At 47.6% G+C, this 21,992-nt stretch overlaps 1 protein-coding gene across 20 annotated transcripts in view; it reads right to left on the bottom strand.

The window, feature by feature from the left end:
* Rapgef1 (Rap guanine nucleotide exchange factor (GEF) 1) overlaps positions 1–21,992 on the bottom strand; it is a 120,645-nt gene that overhangs the window by 82,849 nt on the left and 15,804 nt on the right. For 2 of the 20 annotated variants that reach the window (XM_006497586.4, XM_030246483.1), the window contains exon 1: positions 13,602–13,835. The exons of 10 other annotated variants lie outside the window; for them this stretch is intronic. In XM_006497586.4, the coding sequence (XP_006497649.1) occupies positions 13,602–13,665 (64 nt within the window). In that variant the 5' untranslated portion in view covers positions 13,666–13,835. Of the gene's footprint in view, positions 1–13,601; positions 13,836–21,992 lie in introns of those variants that run through there. 8 more of the 20 variants (XM_006497582.3, XM_006497584.3, XM_006497585.4 and 5 more) reach the window with 5 other exon arrangements.

Genomic DNA, 21,992 nt, shown 5'->3' with positions numbered 1-21,992 from the left:
GACAGAGACAGACACACACACAGTCACACAGACACACACAGACACAGACAGACAGATAGACACACACACACACACACACACACACACACCCCAGGATGCTCCACCACCACATCTGGCAACTAATTTTCACATAAGTAGAAAATTAACTTCTTAGCCTCGATAGTACATAATATATTTGTCCCAAGAGCTTGATGACAGCACCCTATGGGCTGCTTGGAGCAAGTGTTAGTTAAACCAAATGAGGACACCTGGCAGAGCAGTTTGGTAAATCACACAAGTCACTCATGGATGGAGGCTTCCTGGGACCTCCTAATGAGAACATTCTCATTAGGAGCCCAATTGCCCATGAAAAGAAAGAAAAATGAGCCATGAGGAAGCCCTCCTCCTTAGTTGGTCTATGTAGTTCTCCTGTGGGGCACAGCTGCCTAGAGAGAATGTGCAGAGACACAGTGCCAGCAAGAGGGACAGCTTTCTAGGTGGACACTATTTGGTCAAGCTACTCCTACTAAAAACCCAAGCCCCACAAAGTAAGAACTCTGAGAAAGAACTGTTACTTCACACATATGAATACCTACAAACAACAGTTGAATGGCTATAGTAATAAAAACCGACAAAGTCCTTCAAGAACCACTGTTTAGGGCTGGTGAGATGGCTCAGTGGGTAAGAGCACCCGACTGCTCTTCCATAGGTCCAAAGTTCAAATCCCAGCAACCACATGGTGGCTCACAACCATCCGTAATGAGATCTGACTCCCTCTTCTGGAGCGTCTGAAGACAGCTACAGTGTACTTACATATAATAAAAATAAATAAATCTTAAAAAAAAAAAAAAAAAGAACCACTGTTTAGTGCTTATAGATAAACCAGACAGCAACAGGTTTCTAGGATTCCACATCTCACTGACTGGTGACCACTGTCTAGAAGGCCAAAAATCTTGGGCCAATTCAACCCTACACCCACCCACAAAGCCCTGTTCAAGCACCAGCTCTACCTACCTTTGCCTGGCTTCTATTTTACCATCTAAACACCCAGGAACTCTGTCCCACTACCCATCACAAACTGTTTGCAACAGAACTCAACCTGTGAGTTTTTGAGTCTCTCCAGTGCTGTCTCCTATGCCAGGGCCCTCTGTCAAATCACCAATCTGATCTCTCAATAAATCTCTTGGGCACACATGCCACTTCAAACACTTCAAGACTACTCAGCTTGATACTGCCCTTAAGCTCAAGGCCAACAGGATGACAAGCCACCACTTAGCCACCGCACCTCTACCTCACAGGGCCTATGCCCATGGTTTCCTTCCTCCCCAGAGGCTCCCTGACCATCACCTAGTTAACCCTGACTTAGCCCTCTGAGCTCAGCTCTGAGCTTTCATGGTGTTGTCTGGTCTGTAATTATGTCTCTACCCAACTATTTTCACTTCTCAACCTGGGCTCCCTCAGACCCTAGAGCACCGGTTCTCAACCTTCTAATGCTGTTACCCTTTAATACAGTTCACCATGTTATGGGGACCTCAAACCATAAAATGATTTTTGTTGCTACTTCACAGCTGCAATTTTACTACCATTACGAATTGTAATGTAAATATCTGTGCTTTCCGATGGTTTTAGGCAGCTTCTGTGAAAGGGTATTTGATCCTCAAAGGGGTCAGGCAGGACCCACAGGCTGCTGCCCTACAGCATCCACTGAAATTGTGAATCATAGCGATTTTTCTATGCGTCAGGACACCAATCATGTGCCATGCCCAGAAGATTTGATGCAATAGGAACACAGTTGATTCTGTGTCCTGTGGTTCAGGCAAAGAGCTCTGATTTCTACCAAATAGTATGACTACCCCTTAGTAGGTGCTAAAATATTTGCTGAGTGAAAATGAAACAAGGAATTAAATTAACTAATGAACTACCCACTCGGTGTCTTGCTTCCTGTCACTGCGTGCACCTCATTATGAAGCCTTCTCCAATTTGCCCATGTTTGGGACCATCTAAAACACACAGGCCACTACATAGGTCACTGGCTAGCAGCTTAGGGATGACCAGCAATGGAGGAGGGTACTGCGGGCAAAACTAGAGAAAGCAAGTCACCTGGAGCTGATCAGCACTCAGTCTGGTAGAGTCTCCATGACTCACAGAGGATACTACCATTCCTTCTGTATCACAGCTGAGAAAGGGTAGGGAGCAAGTTCCACCAAACTAGGCCTTGGACCCCAGATCTGACCTTGACGGCATCTTCTGAGGAGATGAAGTACAGGGATGCCCATCCTCCCCATGACACCCACTCTGACAGACTTGAACAGACATCTCACACTAAAACAATATGGCAAAACTTCTTTCCACTCCCAGACAGCCACCTCTGTCTAGAACTCCCTGCTCCCACCACTGGATGGACTTTCTGAAGGCTTTCAGGAGATAAGGATGCTCTATAACTGACTGGACGCAGAGTTCACTTGTATGTGTTGGACGGGAAGCCTCAGATGCCTGCAGCATGGTGAATCTCTCCCCAGAACACAGTAGTGAGAAGGGAAGGAAGACAGAGGTCAGACACACTGTCAAGGTTCTACTGGTTATAGGGACCAAGCCTCATCTCGAGGGAAGGGCAAGCTGGACATGAGGACCTGGGACAGGGCCAGCATGATGCCAGTCAGCTCATGAAGACCAATGCTCGTTCTTTCTTTCTTCCTTTTCCTTTTCCTCTTCCTTCCTTCCTTCTTTCCTTCCTTCCTTCCTTCCTTCCTTTCAGAATTCAGGTCTAATAAAAAGGTTTTTACATAGTTAGAGCAGCTTCCAACTCACACCCCTACTGCCTCTGCTGCCAGGTACATCAGCACAGCTACTTAAGTATTTACATTTCAAGGGATAGAAGAAAAACAATAAAAAAGTATTTGACAGAGACCCCATGGCTCATGATTCTGATGTGAACTCTATGTTAAGGTGGCTCTAGACACTTTCCAAGGGGACTATGACTCCATGATGCTACCCCCTTTTTCCAACAGGGAACTGGATCCTAAGCAAGCAACTCAGCAAAATACAAACTGTAGCTTGGAAACTGTAAGACCTGAAACTGATTCCTGAGAACCAAACAATGTAAGAGAACAGACTGGTGATCTGGCCTCTGACCTTCATGTCCACATGTGCTGGGACAAGACATCTCCAGCCTCAAAATAAAAAAATGAAGTGTATATAATAAAAATGTTTAAAATATGAAACCTAGGCTGGAGAGATGGCTCAGTGGTTAAGAGCACTGACTGCTCTTCCAGAGGTCCTGAGTTCAATTCCCAGCAACCACATGGTGGCTCACAACCATCTGTAATGGGATCGGATGCCCTCTTCTGGTGTGTCTGAAGACAGCTACAGAGTACTCACATACAATAAATAAATAAATCTTAAAAAAAAAAAAAAAAGAATGTATGCTTCTGCTTTAAAAAAAAGAAAGAAAGAAAAAGAAAGAAAGAAGCTATACATAACTGGGACCACAGCTGTCCCGGGATGAGCACTGAAGCAGTGGTTCGTATGCTTTGCCTCACACTCCTCAGCTGACACATGCACAAAGTGGGCTGACCCAGTGAGTGGGCTCCCCAAGGTTCCATGACATTAGTAAGTAGCAGGAGACTACCTACTGTGACTGAAGGTGACATAAGGAAGAAAGATCATCTCTCAGTTCAGCATCGGCTGGCTCAGAGCAGGGCAGGTTAAAGCCCCGGACTCTCCTCCAGGGAAGGCTCAACCTATCTCCAAGGAGGGCAAAGCTTTTAGCTCCCATACAGGCTAGAGTAAAGGGTCCTGCATCCTGACCAAACTTACTGATCATCTCTCCCTCTGCCCAAAGAGAGCATTCAACATGTTTGCACCAAGATTTCTACTATCCAATCAAATGTCATCTCTTCAGAGACTACAGAGCCATCTCCCCAGCTGCTTTCCAAATGGGATGAGTTGCTGCTCTAAATGACAGGGCACCCAGCTGGGCACAGAGGACCGAAGGGATGAGACGAAGAGGTCAGGATGCAGGTATAGTGTAGTAGCCACTGCAAGAGAACAGCCCTAGGCTGAGGTGTGCACACTGTAGCCCTCACACTCTGAGTCAGTGGCCTATGACCCAACTCCATCAGCACATTCTTCTTGCATTCAGGAAGCAGAGGGGAAAGGACTTGCCCAAGGATATACTTGTAGGGATGCAGCCAAAGTTCCTACGCCCCACTGCACACATCCCCACCTTTTGTATTCGGCCCTGGGGAAGCCTGAAGTGCAGTGTGCTGAGCAGAGGGGGGTCAATTAAACAAGCTTTAGAATGAGGAAGGCCTGAGCAGAGAAGGTTAATCCCAGACTACACACAAGGCGGCCCAGTGCCAGAAGTAGAGAGAAAGGATGCAAGGATAAGGCAGGATAGGGGAAGTCAGGAGGCCTGTAGGCAAGGAAGCTGGAGGAGGCCTGTGTGGCTACCTAGGAGAGTCAGCTGACAGGAAAAGTGAAGGGATAGCTGAGAGTGGAAATGGGAATAAAAGCCCTAGATAATAAAAGCCACACAGTACCATGATGGGATTCCAACAAGTGCAGCTGCCCAATCAGATGCAGTCTAAAAGGCAGGCCAAAGCAAGCTAATCCCTGCTCCAGATCAATGCCTGTGATGAGACAGTTACCAAACATTCATGTGCTCAGAAAGGGAAAGACAGGCACCAGGGAAAGCAAGAGAGAGGAGAAAAAAGAACCCAGATGCTAGAGACCACATATGGCGTCTTGACTGCCATCCCTCTAGCCTGTGATCTTGAGCTTGGAGACCATGTTAGTATTTGTGACCTGAGAGTTCCAGTCAGGCTCAAATGCAGCAGTAGTTCCCAGGGGACAGTGGCGTACTGTGTACAGAAGTGTCCCTAAGCATTCCTATCCTGTACCCACATGTGTCAGTAAGGCAATTTTACAATCTTCTCTGGGGAGCTAGAAACCCTCTCTGCCCCCCCCCCCCAAGTCTGCCACCTAGGTGATAGGCTGGAGACACAGAGGGGAGTCCTGGCAGCTGTCTGCAGGTACCTGAGGGACAGGAGCCTGCAGTGCAGCCTAAACTAGCAGCTGTAGAGTTGTAGGAGCTCAGCATGTGAAAGGCACTGCCACAGGAGTTGCCTTAGGGGGCAGTCAGGGTGTCGATGTGACAGTTAGAAGCTCCTAGAGCCAGCAGAGATCCTCTTACCATCTACCTTTCCTTTTCTACTGTAGCGCTCACTCACCATCACCTCACTCTGTACAAGACTTTTCCATGGACTCCCCTCCCCTCAACAACTGCCAGCTTTGCTCTGTGTAGCAAAGCTCCTGGAAAAACTGTATTTGTCTAGTAGCCACTCCTTGCTGTGACTCCCTTCACTCTCCTATCTTCAGACTTCTGGAGCCACATGACAAGGCCCCAGGACTTATAGTCAAGTCTCAGTCCTTAGGCACTAGGACACAGGTCGGCATCACCTGGCACCCCAGCGCCCTCCCTCCACAGCCACACTTTCCATGGCAGGCTTCCAAGGCACCCCATCTGCCCCTTATGCCTTCCACTTTACCTCTCAGTTCCCATGGAAGCCTTTCTACGCGTTACCTGGTCTCTCCTGCCCTTTTAATGCTGGAGGCTCTGGAGCTCTCGTCTCAGCCCCACCTTTTCCAGCTTAATTCTCAGGTGAGCTTGCAGACCTTTACAGTGACAACTTTCAAAAAGCCAACTCTTTCCTGAATCCCACATTCTTTAGTTTGCTATCTCTCCCTTCCCCTCTCCTTCCCCAACCCCTCCCTCTCTCTCTGTGGTGTATGTAGCATATATACACATATGGGAATGCTTGCAGAGGCCATGTGTCTTGTTCTACTACTCTCTGCTTTATCCATGAGACAGGGCTCTCACTGAACCTGGAGCTACTATGGCAGCTGGCAAGCCCCAGCAATCACCCTGCCATTTACCCCTAAAATGCTAGGGTAACCAGTGTGAGCACAGCCCCACCTGGCTTTTTTTTTATATGGGTGCTTGGGATTTGAACTCTCGGGTCCTTACATTTACATAGCAAGCATTCCTAGTCACTTAGTCCTTTTAGGCGTGAACCCCCATTTTTATACTCAACAGCCTAATGGCTACCTCTTAGATTTCTCACAAACATCTCAAACTCAGCTCAACTTCTGTCAGGCCCCCCCATCTGTTCCTCTTGTAGCAGCATCCCTGCAGATGCACTGACTATATAAACTCTGAGCTATCCTTGCGCCTTTCTCCAGGTCTTTTTCCAGGTCGCCCGCCGCCCAAATTCTCCCTATCCCAAAGCTCTCCCTGTCAACATTTCTGCAGCTGTCTCCATGGCCTCACATGCTGTCACTCTCCAGTCTAGCTTGTCCCAGGATGCTCCTGGGCTCCCATTTCAAGGTCCTCAGGTTGTTCCTTTTAGAGCATTCTAGCATGAATGTCTACAACACTTGGGCTCCGTTAGTGCTGGGTATCTACCTTCTGTACAGAGACTCTCTTAAAAAGCATCCCCTGTCAATAAAAAGGCAGATGACCAATGAGCTGAGGCAGGAAATAGGTGGGACACTGGCAGGAAGATGAGAGGATTCTGGGAAAGAGAATAAGAAATCCAAGGGAGAGCAGAGGGGACCCCGAGGAGCCGGAGGACATGGTGGTAAGCCAGCAGGTAGCAGAATGAGGGCAGACTGAAGAGAAGACTCGTCTGGGGAGCACAGAGGTCAGTAGCATGAAGCTGAGGAGAAGTGCCAGCCAATGTGGAAGATTCAGACTAGTTTGAATGGGTTAAATAACTTACAAGCTGGTCAGGGAAGAAGCCAAAGCTTATGGCCTAGGCATTTATTAATAAATAATTAGTCTCAGAGTCATCATTACGGGAGCAGGGGCTGGAAGGAGAAAACTTTTAAAAAACAATCGTCTTCCTCCTATATAAAACTAGGAATTGGGGCTGGTGAGATGGCTCAGTGGGTAAGAGCACCCGACTGCTCTTCCGAAGGTCCAGAGTTCAAATCCCAGCAACCACATGGTGGCTCACAACCATCCTAACGAGATCTGGTGCCCTCTTTTGGAGTGACTGAAGACAGCTACAGTGTACTTACATATAATAAATAAATAAATCTTTAAAAAAAAAAACAAAAAACTAGGAATCCCTAAGCACTGGCCGTCCTCCGCGCTTCAATGCCAGTACAGGACCTACCTCCCAAGAGACAACCTAGCACTAGTTTGTGTACAAACTTGTAGACTCCAGGGGGCAGCAGTGATTTGTGTTTTCACAATTCATGCCCTGAGCCTAGAACAGTGCCTGTGTCACACATTCGACGGCTAAACATCAGTTTGTAACGGGAATGATGAAACAGACTTTTCTCCCACTGAAAACACTTTACTTTGGCTAGAACATTTGCAGGGAGCATGGTTCCATTAAACTTAGTGCCTCAGCCTGTTCAATGGCAAAGAAAACACCAAAGCCTGTAGTCTGGATAAGATTCCAGAGCCTTCCCTCCTCTATCTCTCCTCCCTGACAATGAAAGCTTGGCACGTGGGCTCAGGTGGCCCCATTCTAATCACAGTGGTAGGCACTGTAGGTGGGCCCTGCGTGGGTTTCCCCTGTGGCCTGGAAATGACAAGATTCTTCTGTTTCCTGTGTGAGTGAGGGTGGGGCATGCTGCTGACTCCCAGAGGAGCAATGACCACAGAAAACATCCAACCCGAGAGACTCTAGAGGTTAGGGGTTAGTAAACGGTCTGTCATCCAGAATTCCAACAGCAGCCTGCAAACAGGGAAGGGTTTTCATATTTCTAAATGTTTATGTAAACACCTACATAATGGTCTGAATTTTGTTTCTTATTCTAAAATCCTACCTACCTGGTCCTTTATGTTTTCAGATCCCTAACACAGATGAACTATAGGACAAACCTCTCAGCTTTTGTCTATGGTCTTCAGGGTTCCTAAAAGTCTTACAAGCAATCCCTGGAAAGTAACTGTCGATCTTGGGTGGCTGATGGCCACTGCAATCACAGCAGATTAGGGCAACAGCCTCTACACAGCTGGAAAAGGAATCTTGAAATCCGGAAATGTATTTTACGCACGTTCCCAGGGTGAAACACACTCTACAGCCAGTGGCTCAGGACAGACATTGTTCTAAATTTGGAGCTATCTGATGACAGAGCCAAGTTTCCTTCCCTTTTCTTACCCACACCCAAAGTAACACCCACACTTCTCATGAGAAAAACCCCTTCACACTTACAGTTTCCATCCCCTATAACTGATCCCTGCTGAATAAAAGATCCAACTTATAGAAGGCTGGAGTTACACGCCAACTGTGTACAAAAAGAACCCATCTCGAATGTCAATCCTTTGGTACCACACCTGGCACACAGGAAGCCACTGGCATTGCCTAATACCATATCCCAGCTGTTACTGGTCACTGCTACACATGCTACAGTGCTGTGTTACATATGGTACATGTGACATATGCTATACATTGTATTTTATAGACATTCACACTCTCCATGTAAACTGTTTTATATGTTATAGAACATTTACACATATATCATGTTAAATATGAAGCATATGATATACAATGTACTGTTTCCTATTAGTACTGCATACATTGTCCCAACCCTGTTATAACATTAGTAACAAAAGATACAAGCTATAAGACTTCACATCCCACCTGGTTCTTCCATTGTTAAAATTAGATAATTATTTTAGATTATTTTACCCTCCTGGTCTAAGGCATGTGATTTCTAAAGTATCCTATGTAACCTTCTGTTTTAAAAGGTTTCCTCTCATCCTGAACCTTCTTGTGATATTACCACACATGGCTTTCACCCTCGCTCTGACCCTTCCTCATCCATCACATTTAGTCACATTCTGAGGTACTACATGAGTTGGCTAATTAAGAGCACCTTGACCATTTATTATGATGCATTTATTTATAGGCCAGGTCTCATTATGTTGCCCAGGTTGGCCTTCTCAAGACCCTCCTGCCTCAGCATTCTGTATGGATTACTGTATGGTTATTATACATATAACCACACCTTGCTCTGTTTATCTGCGGTGCAGAGCTGGTGTCTCATCACTTAGAAGCAGTTAGGAAAAGGACCATTTGGGTTGTTTGCCCCTCCACATCTCCAGACCCAGCAGTTGGCCCAGCATTAACAATGTAGGGACTCTTTGACTCATTCTACATCTTCAACAGGAGAAAAAATTTTAATCATCAATACTCTTTGGAAGATAGAAAATAAAAGGTAATGGCAATAAATGTGCATCCTTAAACAAACCAAAGCAACCAAGAAAAGTCCAAAGCAAAGCAGAACACTGTAAGCCGCAGCTTCATCTCACTGCTGCTGCCAGCCCTGGATGGTCTCTCCTCAGATGACCCGTCACTGTGGCACTACAAGTACAGCTGACATTTTCGAGAAATCTCCAAACAGATGGGACATGGGTGCTGATGAGCTGCTGACCAACTGGGGAATTTATGTCTCACGTGGGAGAACACGAACAGATGCCTCTCCTTTGAGAAACAGCACGGCGAGATCCTCAAAGCTATTCCTATGTTCCTGGCTTGGGAATGTGATGGTGGGAGCTTATCCTAAGGAAACCATCCAGCAGCATCACCCAGCTCTGGTCCTGGAGCTCCTCAATGCTGCCCCATCTGCAGCTGCCAAAACGGCAGCTTCTGTACTCAACAGCAGATGGCTAATTTAAAACAGTGTGCAACATTAACATGATAGCATGCCACCACCACTACATAGCTATGGGGTCACACAGAAGCCTGACATCTGAGGGGGAAATTACACACACATGCTTGTGCCTATGGAAAACCGTGGGTGTGTGCATGTGCAAGGCTCTGGAAAACAACAGCAGCAACTAAGGCTTCTGTCCTCTTATAAGGTTTTAGGTCCTGTAGGAACTCAGTAGTGTTTTTTCTGTATTTTACCATGGTTCCCACTGTTTTCCTTAATAATGTAGTATCAAGGGTGATGGTCCGGGGTTCCCACCAGCACCAGGAGATGTGCAGGATAACAAATAATGTAAGATTATTTCATCTAAAGTAAAAGGCACACTCTCTGTATTTGACCCGCAATGAGAATTCAACCCTGACATTCTAGTTCAAAGTTATGCTCTTAACCACTGTGTAACTGGAAAAACAAAAACGAAAACAGTAGCTGCTAAGGGAAAATTGAGTCTCTTGGGTAGTATGACAGCATACTGTGAGACTGCACCATAAACAATGATGAGAAGGGCACAGGGACAATAGGACTAACCCAAAGGGTCCTTTAAGAATGTCATCATATCTTCCCTTTGAGAGGACACTGGTAGAGAATTATTCAAATTCACATAGCTCTGTGAGACGATGGCTCTGCAAGAGAGTCAACCTAAGTTCTATGCCCATGGACCCAGTAAACGCAGGGCTCTTTCCAGTGAGCAATAATTACAAGCATTTCTGACAAGCAGTATGCATTTATTAAAGCTATTGCACACTATAAGGGCCTCCCTCATTGCTCATTTCCCTTAGACCAGGAAGCAGGCCTGCGAACGTAAAGCTCGATCAGTGGTCAGAGTAAGGCTCTGAGCCTTGCTATGTTCTGGATGGACATTTATGACTTGGGGCATGGATATCCAGCTTCACCAGCTGCCTCTCCACTGTGTGTGCAGGTCTAACACCTCTGCTGGCTGCAATCCAAACCTCTCAGTCCAGCCCTGCTGTGATGACAGTCAGTCTCCCCACTAGCCAATCACCAGAGTCTACCTTCTGGCTGCCCAGTTCTTTCCCAGCACAGCAGCCCCACGTAACTAACCTATGAGCTGAAGCTTTTCACAGCCAGCCCTTCCTCAGAGGCTGCCACCCACACTGTGTGCAAACATGTACATCACTAGCATCTCCATTCATCAGGCTGGTGGCACTGGCTGCTGGGATTTTAGGAAGAAGGTGGGGTGGAGAGATCATTCAGTAGTTAAGAGTACTGGCTGTTTTTCCAGAGGACCTGGTTTAATTCCCAGCACCCACATGGTGACTTGCAATAACAACTCAACTTGCAATTGCTGCTGTATCTGTCCACATGACAATTCCCAGAGCCAATATGAGACAGGAAGAGTCTGAAGGGCAGCAGAGAGTCAGGGCACTCAAATACCATTACACCACTTCAGTTTTCCAACTTCCCAGCCCACAAACTGATCAGAAGGGCAGATAGGATTTCTTTTCAGACTTCAGAATGCAGCAAGGCTTGACCCTCAGACATCATCCTTGGCTCTAGGCAAAGGGTCTGCTCAGAGTATCAGCCATCACAGGATACTAAGTGTCAGAAACTCCTTGGGCTATCCCAACTGCAGCCAATGTGGACACTGGATTTCCATCCATTCACCCATTCCCTAGTGTGTCAGAGAGACCCCAATCGTGTGGCTGGCCTGAAGCCACCATGCATTCACCAGGAAGGATGTCATCACCTCACTGAAAGGGGACTGGAAATGGCCCTGAGGTCAGGTCCAGAAAGGCTTTAGACTGAGAGGACAAACTTGGTTCCAGGTGTACCCTGATAAACCAACCCTGCCTCTGGGGAAAGAAGAGTTGGAAAGCACAGGTCACAGTGGCTCTGCTTATATCCCCACCCACTTGAACATTCTGTCAGCTATGGCCCTACAGCTGCTTCCATTTCAGTGAATAAGCACAACCAACCAACTCTCAAAACTTTCTGTAATTATTTCCAACGAAAACTTAACTAGTTATGCAAACCTAGCTGTTGCTTGCTTTTATTTTAAACATGCAAAAACACACTGAGGAGGGCTGAGGTGCAGCTCAGTGGTAAAGCGCTTGCCTAGTATGGGCCATGTGTTGTCAGCACTGTTAAGCATAACAAGTGTACCTCGGATCCAACACCTGACCCTGCTGTGTTGAGATTTCCCCTATTTTTTCTTTTTTAAGACTTATTTACTTTATGCATGTGAGTACACTGTCTTCATACCAGAAGAGGGCATCGGATTTCATTAAGATGGTTGTAAGCCACCATGTGGTTGCTAGGAATTGAACTCAGGACCTCTGGAAGAGCAGTCAGTGCTCTTAACCACTGAGCCATCCCCCCCCCCCCCACCACCTCACTTTCAATTGCATCATTCTGCTGAAACGTGTCAGGGTAATTATAGTCAGCACAGCTCTTCAAACACTCCAGTTTGACTATGCAAAACCAAGACTGTTTTCCCACATTGCCCAGTGCCAAGAGAAGTAGGGACAAGGACTGAGGGTGCAGCTCAGAAGCAGGGAGTTGATTAGCTTGACCCAAGAGCTGGATTCAATATCCAGCACCAAAGAAAGATGAGTTCCAGAACGAGCCCCTCCCCATTTCCTATTCCATTTTGTTAAGCTGGAGTCCACTGGAGCAGCACTCAGGAGCAGTTCTTCACAGAAGCAGCAGATGCTAGACAGATAAGGGAGATTCCGAAAGGCTGAACTAACTAACACACTAACATCCTACCTGGTTTCCCTTTTAAGCTGAAAAACTTTCTATGCTCTAGCTCCAACAGTTGCTGTTAAGATCCCAGCCATTTCTTTCCCGTTGCTTCTCCATTCACAAGCACACACTTAGACATACGTTACAGTGGATTGCCAACCACACTTCAAGTCCGACTGCAGGGTTAGACAAGACCTGGACAGATGGATGGGTGTGATGCACATCTGCAATCCCAGCACTGGGGAGGCCGAAAACCTGATGAGACAGAAAACTCAGGACCAATACAGACAGGTTGAACAGTGAGATCCTGTCCCCAAGTCCTGCAGGTGCCACGTCTGGCACACCTGCCAGCTTTCAGGCTAATGGGTCAGCAATACTAACACAGGTGTCTGAGACAGAGCTGTCCTGTGTCGCTAAGGCAGGGTAAGGGACCCCAGACTCCTCCCCTCTGAGCTGAGAGTTAGGGTAGGTGTTGAGAGAGGTTTCTGCCCCCATCATGGTGTTGAAAGTAGGTATTCAGTCGGGCGTGGTGGCGCACGCCTTTGATCCCAGCACTCGGGAGGCAGAGGCAGGCGGATTTCTGAGTTCGAGACCAGCCTGGTCTACAAAGTGAGTTCTAGGACAGCCAGGGCTACAGAGAGAAACCCTGTCTCGAAAAAAACAAAAACAAAAACAAAAAAAAAAAACAAAAAAGAAAGAAAGAAAGTAGGTAATCGGGATATACACACACCCCTTTGGGAGATGATACATGTTTAAAAAGCTTTTAATAACACTCTTTACACCAAAAATATAACAAAATACTCCAATTCCTTTATATCTAAACTCTGACTTGGATTAGGTTTTAAGAATTGAACAATGTTGCCAGGTGGCTCCTAAAAGGCAGAGGCAGGTGGATCTCCATGAATTCAAATTCCAGGACAATCAGGGCTACACAAAGAAACCCTGTCTCAAACCCTCCCACCACAACCAAATAAAAACAAACAAACAAAAGAATGGTGTCAACATAGAAGCAGAAGCTCCTGAGAGCCAAACAGGTATCACAATGAGGTAATGTATGCTTCAGTCTTTAGAAAGGTGGAGTACTGAGCTCTTATCTGGAAGGTAGCAGCTCAGCTGACTTGGCTGGGCCAGGGTCCCCCCAGACAAGGCCAGCTCTAGCTGCTTATATAATGGGAGCAGAGCTTTCTTACCTTGTTTCCAGGGGCACAGATGGCTTTGTCTCAGGGGCTTCTGTTTCTCAACGGCATTGCCCATCCTAAGGCCAGCAGATCACAGCCCCTTTCCCGGCCCAGGCATCTTCACTAAATGACACTAAGAACCAAGACTCTGGCTGAAAGGGGATTCATCTCCAGGACAACCCAATGACCCAGCAGCCTCAGGCAGAGCTCCAGGAGGGCTGACACACCCTCAGGAAAGCAGGAACTCAGTCACTCTAAAACTTCTCAGCCTCCTGCCTTTCAAATTCCTTGGAGGTACTGGGAGGAAACTAGAAGAAAGGGCTGTTCCGGTCCAGCCCCACCGCCCTTTCTGGTGGGTTGCTGTAATCCACCCTATTAAGCAGCCCTTGGCTCAGCCTCCTCTGACATCACTATTCACTAGGTCAGCAAGGACTGGAGAATGGGCTGTGCTCCTGTCCTGCTGCTTTCCTGAGGGAAGAAGCAGGCAGCGGGCGATCCAGGAGCTGAAAGTCAAGATGGGTGCCGGGCGTGGTGGCACACACTTTTATCCCAGCACTCGGGAGGTAGAGGCAGGCGGATTTCTGAATTCAAGGCCAGCCTGGTCTACAAAGTGAGTTCTAGGACAGCCAGGGCTACACAGAGAAACCCTGTCTCAAAAAAAAAGAAAAAAAAAAAAGTCAAGATGGTTGCGGTGTGCAGTAAGGAAACCTGAATAGTCCCATATGTCACATCTTCTATTTAAAGTCTCATTTTCAGCCTCATAACATGGCCAGAGGAAACAGACTTAGTCTCATTAATACCGTGGCTCCAAGTGGGGAAAACCACTCAGAGGCAAGTGATAGGAGACAAAATGCCAATTCAGCCTGGAAGGTTATCCACTCCGTTTGGATAACAATTCTGCTGGAGAAGGTGGTACCTGGTTTGCTAGAAAACAAGGGCATAAAGCCTGGGGGGAAAAAAGAAGGAAAAACCAAGGCGGGTATTAGGTCTAATTTATTCCAACCCCCGCAGCAGGAGTTAGAAATGCTGCTAAGAGGCACAGGGAAAAACTGCCAGACCTAGGCCCAGCCAGAGCATCAACACCAGCTCTGCCATTGCTGTTGCCCAACTCAGCAGCCTTCATTTCCCTGTCTGCTAAGTGGACACACCACTACTCCACCTCCCCTGCTCTCTATCTGGACCAGACCCACTTAGGAAGAAGGCTTAGTACATGTTCTTCATGACTGTCTCCTAGCCTCAGACTCTAAAGCTATAGCAGGTCAGATGGAAAAGCCCCAGCTCCAGGTTAGCCAACGGTACACAGCAGACATAGTCTGAGAAGCTGGGTGACATGGCATGGAAGCAAACTGAAGAAGCCTTAAGACAACACTGCAAAAGCAGGCCCTTATAACCACAGAAAGGCTTAGAGTTCTTTACAACTCCGGAGCTGCTCCAGCTAGCCTGGGAGAATGGCCTGGCTAAATGAAGCAGGATGGGGAAGGGCCTCATTGAATCGCTCTGAGATCTTCGGTTGTTGGGTTTTCCTCCATCAATATAGAAAGCATTTCAGAAAAATCAGTCTGGCAAAACTAACTATATCCAGTTCATCTTTCCCAGGTTGCTGTAGGAATGAGAAGAAACAAGAGGATCCTGTTTCCCTCATGTACAGAGCCCCCACCTAAGTCACAGTGCACCCACACAATGGACAGGCCAAGGGTAGAAGCACACAGTGTGCAGCTCAGCAAGTGGTGGTTACCTGCTAACCCATCTGACCTTTCAATGAGCCGGAGTAACTTCATCCGTCTCTTTCTCATTAAACACCTGAACACCTTTTCTCAAGGAATTTCAGCTACAAATACACTACTTGACCTCGCTTCTTCCAGGCTATGTGAAGTTTAATAGTGTATGTTCAAAACTCTCCCATCTAAGAGGCTCTGGTTTAACACCTACACTTTAACATCTTTTACTTAGAGAAAGTCTTTTTTATTACCATTTGGCAAGTAGCTTATGCAGCTGCCCAGCAAGAAGGATCTGTCAATAAAGTGGGCTTGGCAACCCTGATGCACAGATGCAGACAAATCGGTGGAGGAATAAGCCAGTGAGGAGTCCTGCCTGCTCCCACATTAGAACAGTTAGCCACACAGAAGCTACCCTGAGCCCTCCTCTGTCCTGGTAGTAACGCATCACTACTGCTCCTCCTGGTCTAGAAAGTCACTGATGCAGACACCTGATGTGAAAGGTCCACAGGATACCTGGACCCACAGAACATGTCAGTTATAGTACTGGGCTCAAGATCTGGTGAGGTGCTTGACACAAAGCCTGACCACCTGCGTCTGACCCCAGAAACCCATGGTGGAAGGAGAGAACTCCTCAAAGTTGCCCTCTGGTTGCCACACATGCCCCATGGTGTGCTCTCTTCCGTCACAGCATATGCAGGCCCATGATCCCACACAGATACTCAATGACAACGACGATGACAACTGCAACAACAGCAAAATGTATACAGAGCTGGCCTTAGGTTCTGACTTGCTGTTTCTGAGCTGTCACTTTGGTGGCAGAATTTTCATGAGCAAATGAACCCAAGTTCCAAATAACACACCCACTGATGGCACAGCAAACAGACTTTCTCGAGAGCATGTTATTTGAGGACTTGGTGGCTTCTTCAAGCCCTGGTTTCAAGTGACTCAAGCCTGTGCTCTCTCTCCAGTGGGGCAGGGAGACAAGCTGAAGAGTCTGTGTTTAAGGGTCCCTCCTGAATTGCTGAGTCTGAGAGAGTGTACCCAGGAACATCACAAAAGGTAAATATGCTTGTCAGTCAAGACTGGCTGCCACTTCCCATGCAGGAAGCTCACAGGAGATGCTCACAGGACGAATCAAAATCCAAATGACACCTGGACATGATGGCGCCAGCCTATGATTTCAGCACTTGACAGACTAAAGGAGGGTGATCCCGTAAGTCCCAGGCCAGCTATGGCTGGAACAAGAGAAACCCTGTCTCGAATACCAAAGCAAACTAAAGTCAGTGCAGCAGAGTGGAAGGCTCTATTCACAGCCAGCAAGGCCATACTTCCTCATGCCCCACGAACACCAGAAGGCCCTGGGAGTTCATGCTGAGCCCAACCAGACTTCTTGGCCTTGGGTCACCAGTTACTTCTTGAATGATGGTGGTGCTACAAACCGCAAACTACACTAAAGAGCAGAGGCCAGGCAGACTCCAATCAGCTTCTTTCACACTGCATGAAGGCAGGGCAGGGATGGCAGCTACACAGCTCCTGAGAAGGCCTTATCCATATCCTGATCAATCTTCACCTTTGCCTCGTAAAAAGGCTCATTTCCTCTTCACCACAGAGGAAGGACAGCGGCAGAAACTGGCTGTGAGGGCAGCTGGCCTGGCCTAAAGGTCTGAGTGTGTTTCTGGCTAGTGAACTGTGAGAAAGGGAACCTTTCTAAACCTTATCTTCTCAAGTGCATATATAATCAAGCCAGCCAGCCACCCTAGGAAAGGCTGCTGTAAAGGCTAAGTAAGAAGTTACAAAGTGGGCTGGTGAGATGGCTCAGTGGGTAAGAGCACCCGACTGCTCTTCCGAAGGTCCAGAGTTCAAATCCCAGCAACCACATGGTGGCTCACAACCATCTGTAACAAGATCTGACTCCCTCTTCTGGTGTGTCTGAAGACAGCTACAATGTACTTACATATAATAATAAATAAATCTTTAAAAAAAAAAAAAAAGAAGTTACAAAGTGTTGGTGCACAGTAGGCTCTCAATAAAGAACAGCTACTGTTGTAGGTATCACTGGGATTATCTACAAACTACAAGCCTTGGCTACAACTGGAAGAAAATGATTTACCTTCTCAAGGGCCAGCCCTTGGAGCACGGATCTACTGCTGCACTGCTAAATAAATCACTTCCATCACACAACTAAACTAATACTTCACTTGCAAATATCTGCACATTGGAATGATGGTTTGATTGGGGAGGCAACATAAATCAGAAATATAACATTGTGGCCTACAGTTTAAAATGTTTTAGGGAGATTCCCTCCCCTCTGCTGCCCTCAGACACTGCTGGATGCAGAATAAATCTAAGTCTGGGTTGTGCAGGGCACTGCTCACTGCAAGGATGCTAAGATGGAAATGGCTCAAGAAGGAAAGGTTGGTCCTGAGGAGATACCAGTGTGGGTACCCTCAAAGGGCCAAAGAAACAACTCAGGGCTCTTGGGTGTTGCCCAGGAGCTGACACCCAGCTCTGTGCGTGTACATCTGGGGGGGAGGAAAGTCTGATGTTGGTCATTTCCCTCCTGGAGAGAGCTACAACAATACAAGGAAGCATGGAGCCTGGTGGGAATGTTCCATGGGGGTGGGGTGGGGTGGTGGGGGGAGGCTGGTCCTGCATATGCTCAAGGACATGAGACAGAGCTCATGAGCCAAAACTCTGGGTCATCTGCTGACACCCTAGCACAGCTGGAGAGCATCTCAGGGCACAAAGGCACTACAGTGGAGTGTGTCCCAGGAACACCAAGATTCTCTTCTGAGACACTGCATGCACACTGGCCACCTTCAGAATGAGGCTTAAGCACCAGATGACATGCACAACAGTCACTCTGTTCCCATGCTGAGGCATGCTGGGGAAGCATATCAACTGATCCAACTGGAAGGAAGAAGGATAAGAACTGAAGGATGGACAGTAGGGATAGTGGTGTCACTCAAAGTACAGGAGGGGGTGGTAAGCAATGGACAGCCTAGAGCACTGGATAGGCTAGAGCACTGGACAGGCTAGTGCACTGGATAGCCTAGAACAACAGATAGTCTAGAGCACTGGACAGGCTAAAGCACTGGACAGGCTAGAGCACTGGATAGCCTAGAGCATGGGATACACTAGAGCACTGGACAGGCCAGAACACTGGATAGACTAGAGCACTGGACAGACTAGAGCACTGGACAGGCTAGAGCACTGGACAGGCTAGAGCACTGGACAGACTAGAGCACTGGACAGGCTAGAGCACTGGACAGACTAGAGTACTGGACAGGCTAGAGCACTGGACAGGCTAGAGCACTGGACAGGCTAGAGCACTGGACAGGCTAGAGCACTGGACAGGCTAGAGCACTGGACAGACTAGAGTACTGGACAGGCTAGAGTACTGGACAGGCTAGAGCACTGGACAGGCTAGAGCACTGGACAGGCTAGAGCACTGGACAGGCTAGAGCACTGGACAGACTAGAGCACTGGACAGACTAGAGCACTGGACAGGCTAGAGCACTGGACAGACTAGAGTACTGGACAGACTAGAGTACTGGACAGGCTAGAGCACTGGACAGACTAGAGCACTGGACAGGCTAGAGCACTGGACAGACTATTGCACTGGACAGACTAGAGCACTGGACAGACTAGAGCACTGGACAGGCCAGAACACTGGACAGACTAGAGTACTGGATATGTAAAGGAAGGTTCTTTTCTAAAGTGTTAAGCCATATGCATGCATTTTTCTGGTAAGAGAAGTTCATGGTTTTCGCCACCTCAGGGGGTTCTATAAAGGCAAGAATCACCAAGTTTGCCCAAATCATTACCATGAAATGGGGAAACTTAGTGTCTTACTTATGTTTCTATTGCTGTAACAAAACACCATGACCACATGACTTACAAAAGAAAGCATTTAACTCAGGCTCACAGTTTCAGAAAGCCACAGCCATCGTGGTGGGGAGCAGGGCAGCAAGCAGGCTGGCATGGCACTGGAGCAATTAAATGCTGAAGTTCTGACCCACAGGTGGGGGTGGGGGAACATGGAGGGAGTGAGGGAGATCACTAACTGGGAATGGGGTAGACTTTGAAACCTCAAGACTGCCCCCACCCACTTCAGTGACACATGTCCTTCTCAAACAGTTCCCAGGATGGCAGAGAACCTGTAGCCGAGTCTCTGGGGAGTGTGACCCGCAGCTGGCCCAGGCTTTGTTTCTGCAGAGCATGTGTCCGCCACTGTGAGCTCAGTCCAGAGAGCAGGAGGTCTCCCAATGAGGCAATTGTGCTTCTCCCTGGTAGACCCAGAAGGGAGCCACACACCATCACAACCTGTAAGTGGTAGCTTACTTGCTGCACAGGCCTCAAAGATCAGTCCCTCAGCTCCCAGACCCCTTGATTAGGTGGCTGGTCTTCAGGGACCTCTTGACAATGTACTACTAATAGGGAGCATGTGGAAACTACTGTGGCTGCCACAGACATCCTGCCTCTCTGAAGCTGCTCTCTGTCCTCTCTAGAGTTCAGTTGCAAGACCTGAGTCTAGATGTGAGGCCAGGAAAGAGAGTAATGCCTGCCTGGATTCCTCAGTTCTGCTCAGAACTGGAAGGAAGGCTATTTATTTGTTTTTAAACAGGATCTCATGCAGCCCAATCTGGCCCCACCCCCCAGGTTTCAGGGTTACAGATACACTCCACACCTAGCTTTGGGATGAAGTTTTAAAAAGTGAACAGGGGGAAGTAAGGGACTAAGCGCACACAGAGTCCTTCTCACACCCTTACTGCTTTCTGGGGCACCTGGGACAAAGTCTTTAATGCTGATATTTAGAAGCCTTTGAAGCTTGGCTCCCACACCACCTCCTACCTTCTTCCTTCCTCTGCCACCTTCCCCTCATACCCAACACCATTTGCCAGTGAAGTCTCTCTTCTCCCCTAGGCAGCTGACTCAATGGCATGCCTAAGGAGTCCCATAATCTGCCCACTGAAGGGCAGTGTTGCTCCAGGGAGCTTGATACCTTTTCTCCTTCTTCTTCTTCTTCTTCTCCTCCTCCTCTTCTTCTTCTTCTTTTTTTTTTTTTTTTGGTTTTCTGAGACAGGGTTTCTTTCTCTCTGTAGCCTTGGCTGTCCTGGAACTCACTCTGTAGACCAGGCTGGCCTCAAACTCAGAAATCTGCCTGCCTCTGCCTCCCGAGTGCTGGGATTAAAGGTGTGCGCCACCACTGCCCAACACTTGATACCTTTTCTATCACCTATGAAGCTTAGCCTCTGGTTCTTCCCCTGAGCCTCTCTTAACTTCCAGAGTCAGGGGAGCATGGGCAGAGGTTGAGTAGCAGGAAAGAGTAAGCCATTGATGCTGGCACAAGCTAAGGGCAGAAAACAGGGTTAGGTGACTGCAGACACACAAGGAGGGTCCAATCTGCCCTCTAACAGCTGAATGATAAACAGACATTTCTGAGACAAGAATGGAAACCAAGTCACCAGTTACAAGGGAGCTGCACAGAGACTGTGCAGCCTCATGAATTACCCAGGATAGTCAGAGGAAGCAAAGATGACTGAGCCTTTTGATCCTGAGCCATGAAATCCAAGATGTAATGAGCCCAGGACTGGCAGTATTGTAGTCCCAGAACTCAGCAAGCTAAAGCAGGAGAATCCCAAGTTTAGGACCAGCCCAGACTATGATGGGAAGCTTGAGAGAAGGCACACCAACTCTGGGCACATTTGCTATGCTCTTAAGGATGTATGGTATGCACCTCAAACTCACACGAGATTCAAGTGGTTCACGAGGAAATGGCCAGTTGCTGAGGACAGAGCCCACATGTATGGTCATAGAGAGACTCAGGGCATGTGATGGGCATAGTAAAAAAATGCCCTTTAGACATGTAAAAACAGCTTAGTCAGGATCTCCACTACATCCAAGACTGCTGCTGGTAACCTGAGAACCAGGACCCAGTGACATCACTCACTCAGGATAACCAGCCACAGTCCTAGAGCCCCATGATGCCAACTGTGCTCTGCTCTGCACATCTGGAGAGACGACACCTTGATCTGCCCTGCGGTTGGACAGTCTCCCCCAGGATTCTGACCCTTGACTCAGAGACTTCTGTTAGAAACTGGGCCTGACCTTCAGCTATGTCACACTGGTGATCATCAGCTTTGGGAACAAAGGCTTAAGACTATAGTTAGGAATTTGGAATGTGAATCTTGTGTGATGACCATCAGCGTAATAAAATACAACTTTTGTTAGACCAACAATGTGTATCTACCTCCTTGCTCCCAACACGGCCCCTTCATGTAAGGACATAGCCAAGAAAGCACCTCAAAGAAGGCTTGAGTTTTGAACTCCCTCCCCAGCTCTGAGCCTGTGAGAGAGAGAGATGTCTATAAGACACATCTAGTTTAAGTTATTTCATCATAGCAGCCAAACAGGTTAAGACCACACTCATGGAGAAACGTTCAACAGCAGCTGATGCCTGGCTGTGGACCAGGGAAAAAGAGGGTCAGGAAATAGACATCTGGGGAAAGGCACTGCTTAGCTCAATGTTCTCAGCCTTCCTGCTGCTGTGGCCTTCAACACAGTTCCTCACGCTGTGGTGACCCCCAACCATAAAATGATTTTTTGTTTTTGTTTTTGTTTTTATTTGGTTTTGGTTTTTCGAGACAGGGTTTCCCTGTGTAGCCCTAGCATCCTGAAATGA

Source organism: Mus musculus, chromosome 2, assembly GCF_000001635.26.
Source record: "Mus musculus strain C57BL/6J chromosome 2, GRCm38.p6 C57BL/6J".
Taxonomy (NCBI): Eukaryota; Metazoa; Chordata; class Mammalia; order Rodentia; family Muridae; genus Mus; species Mus musculus.
Note: the sequence above shows the minus strand (reverse complement) of the source record. Positions and strands in the feature narration are given on the sequence as shown.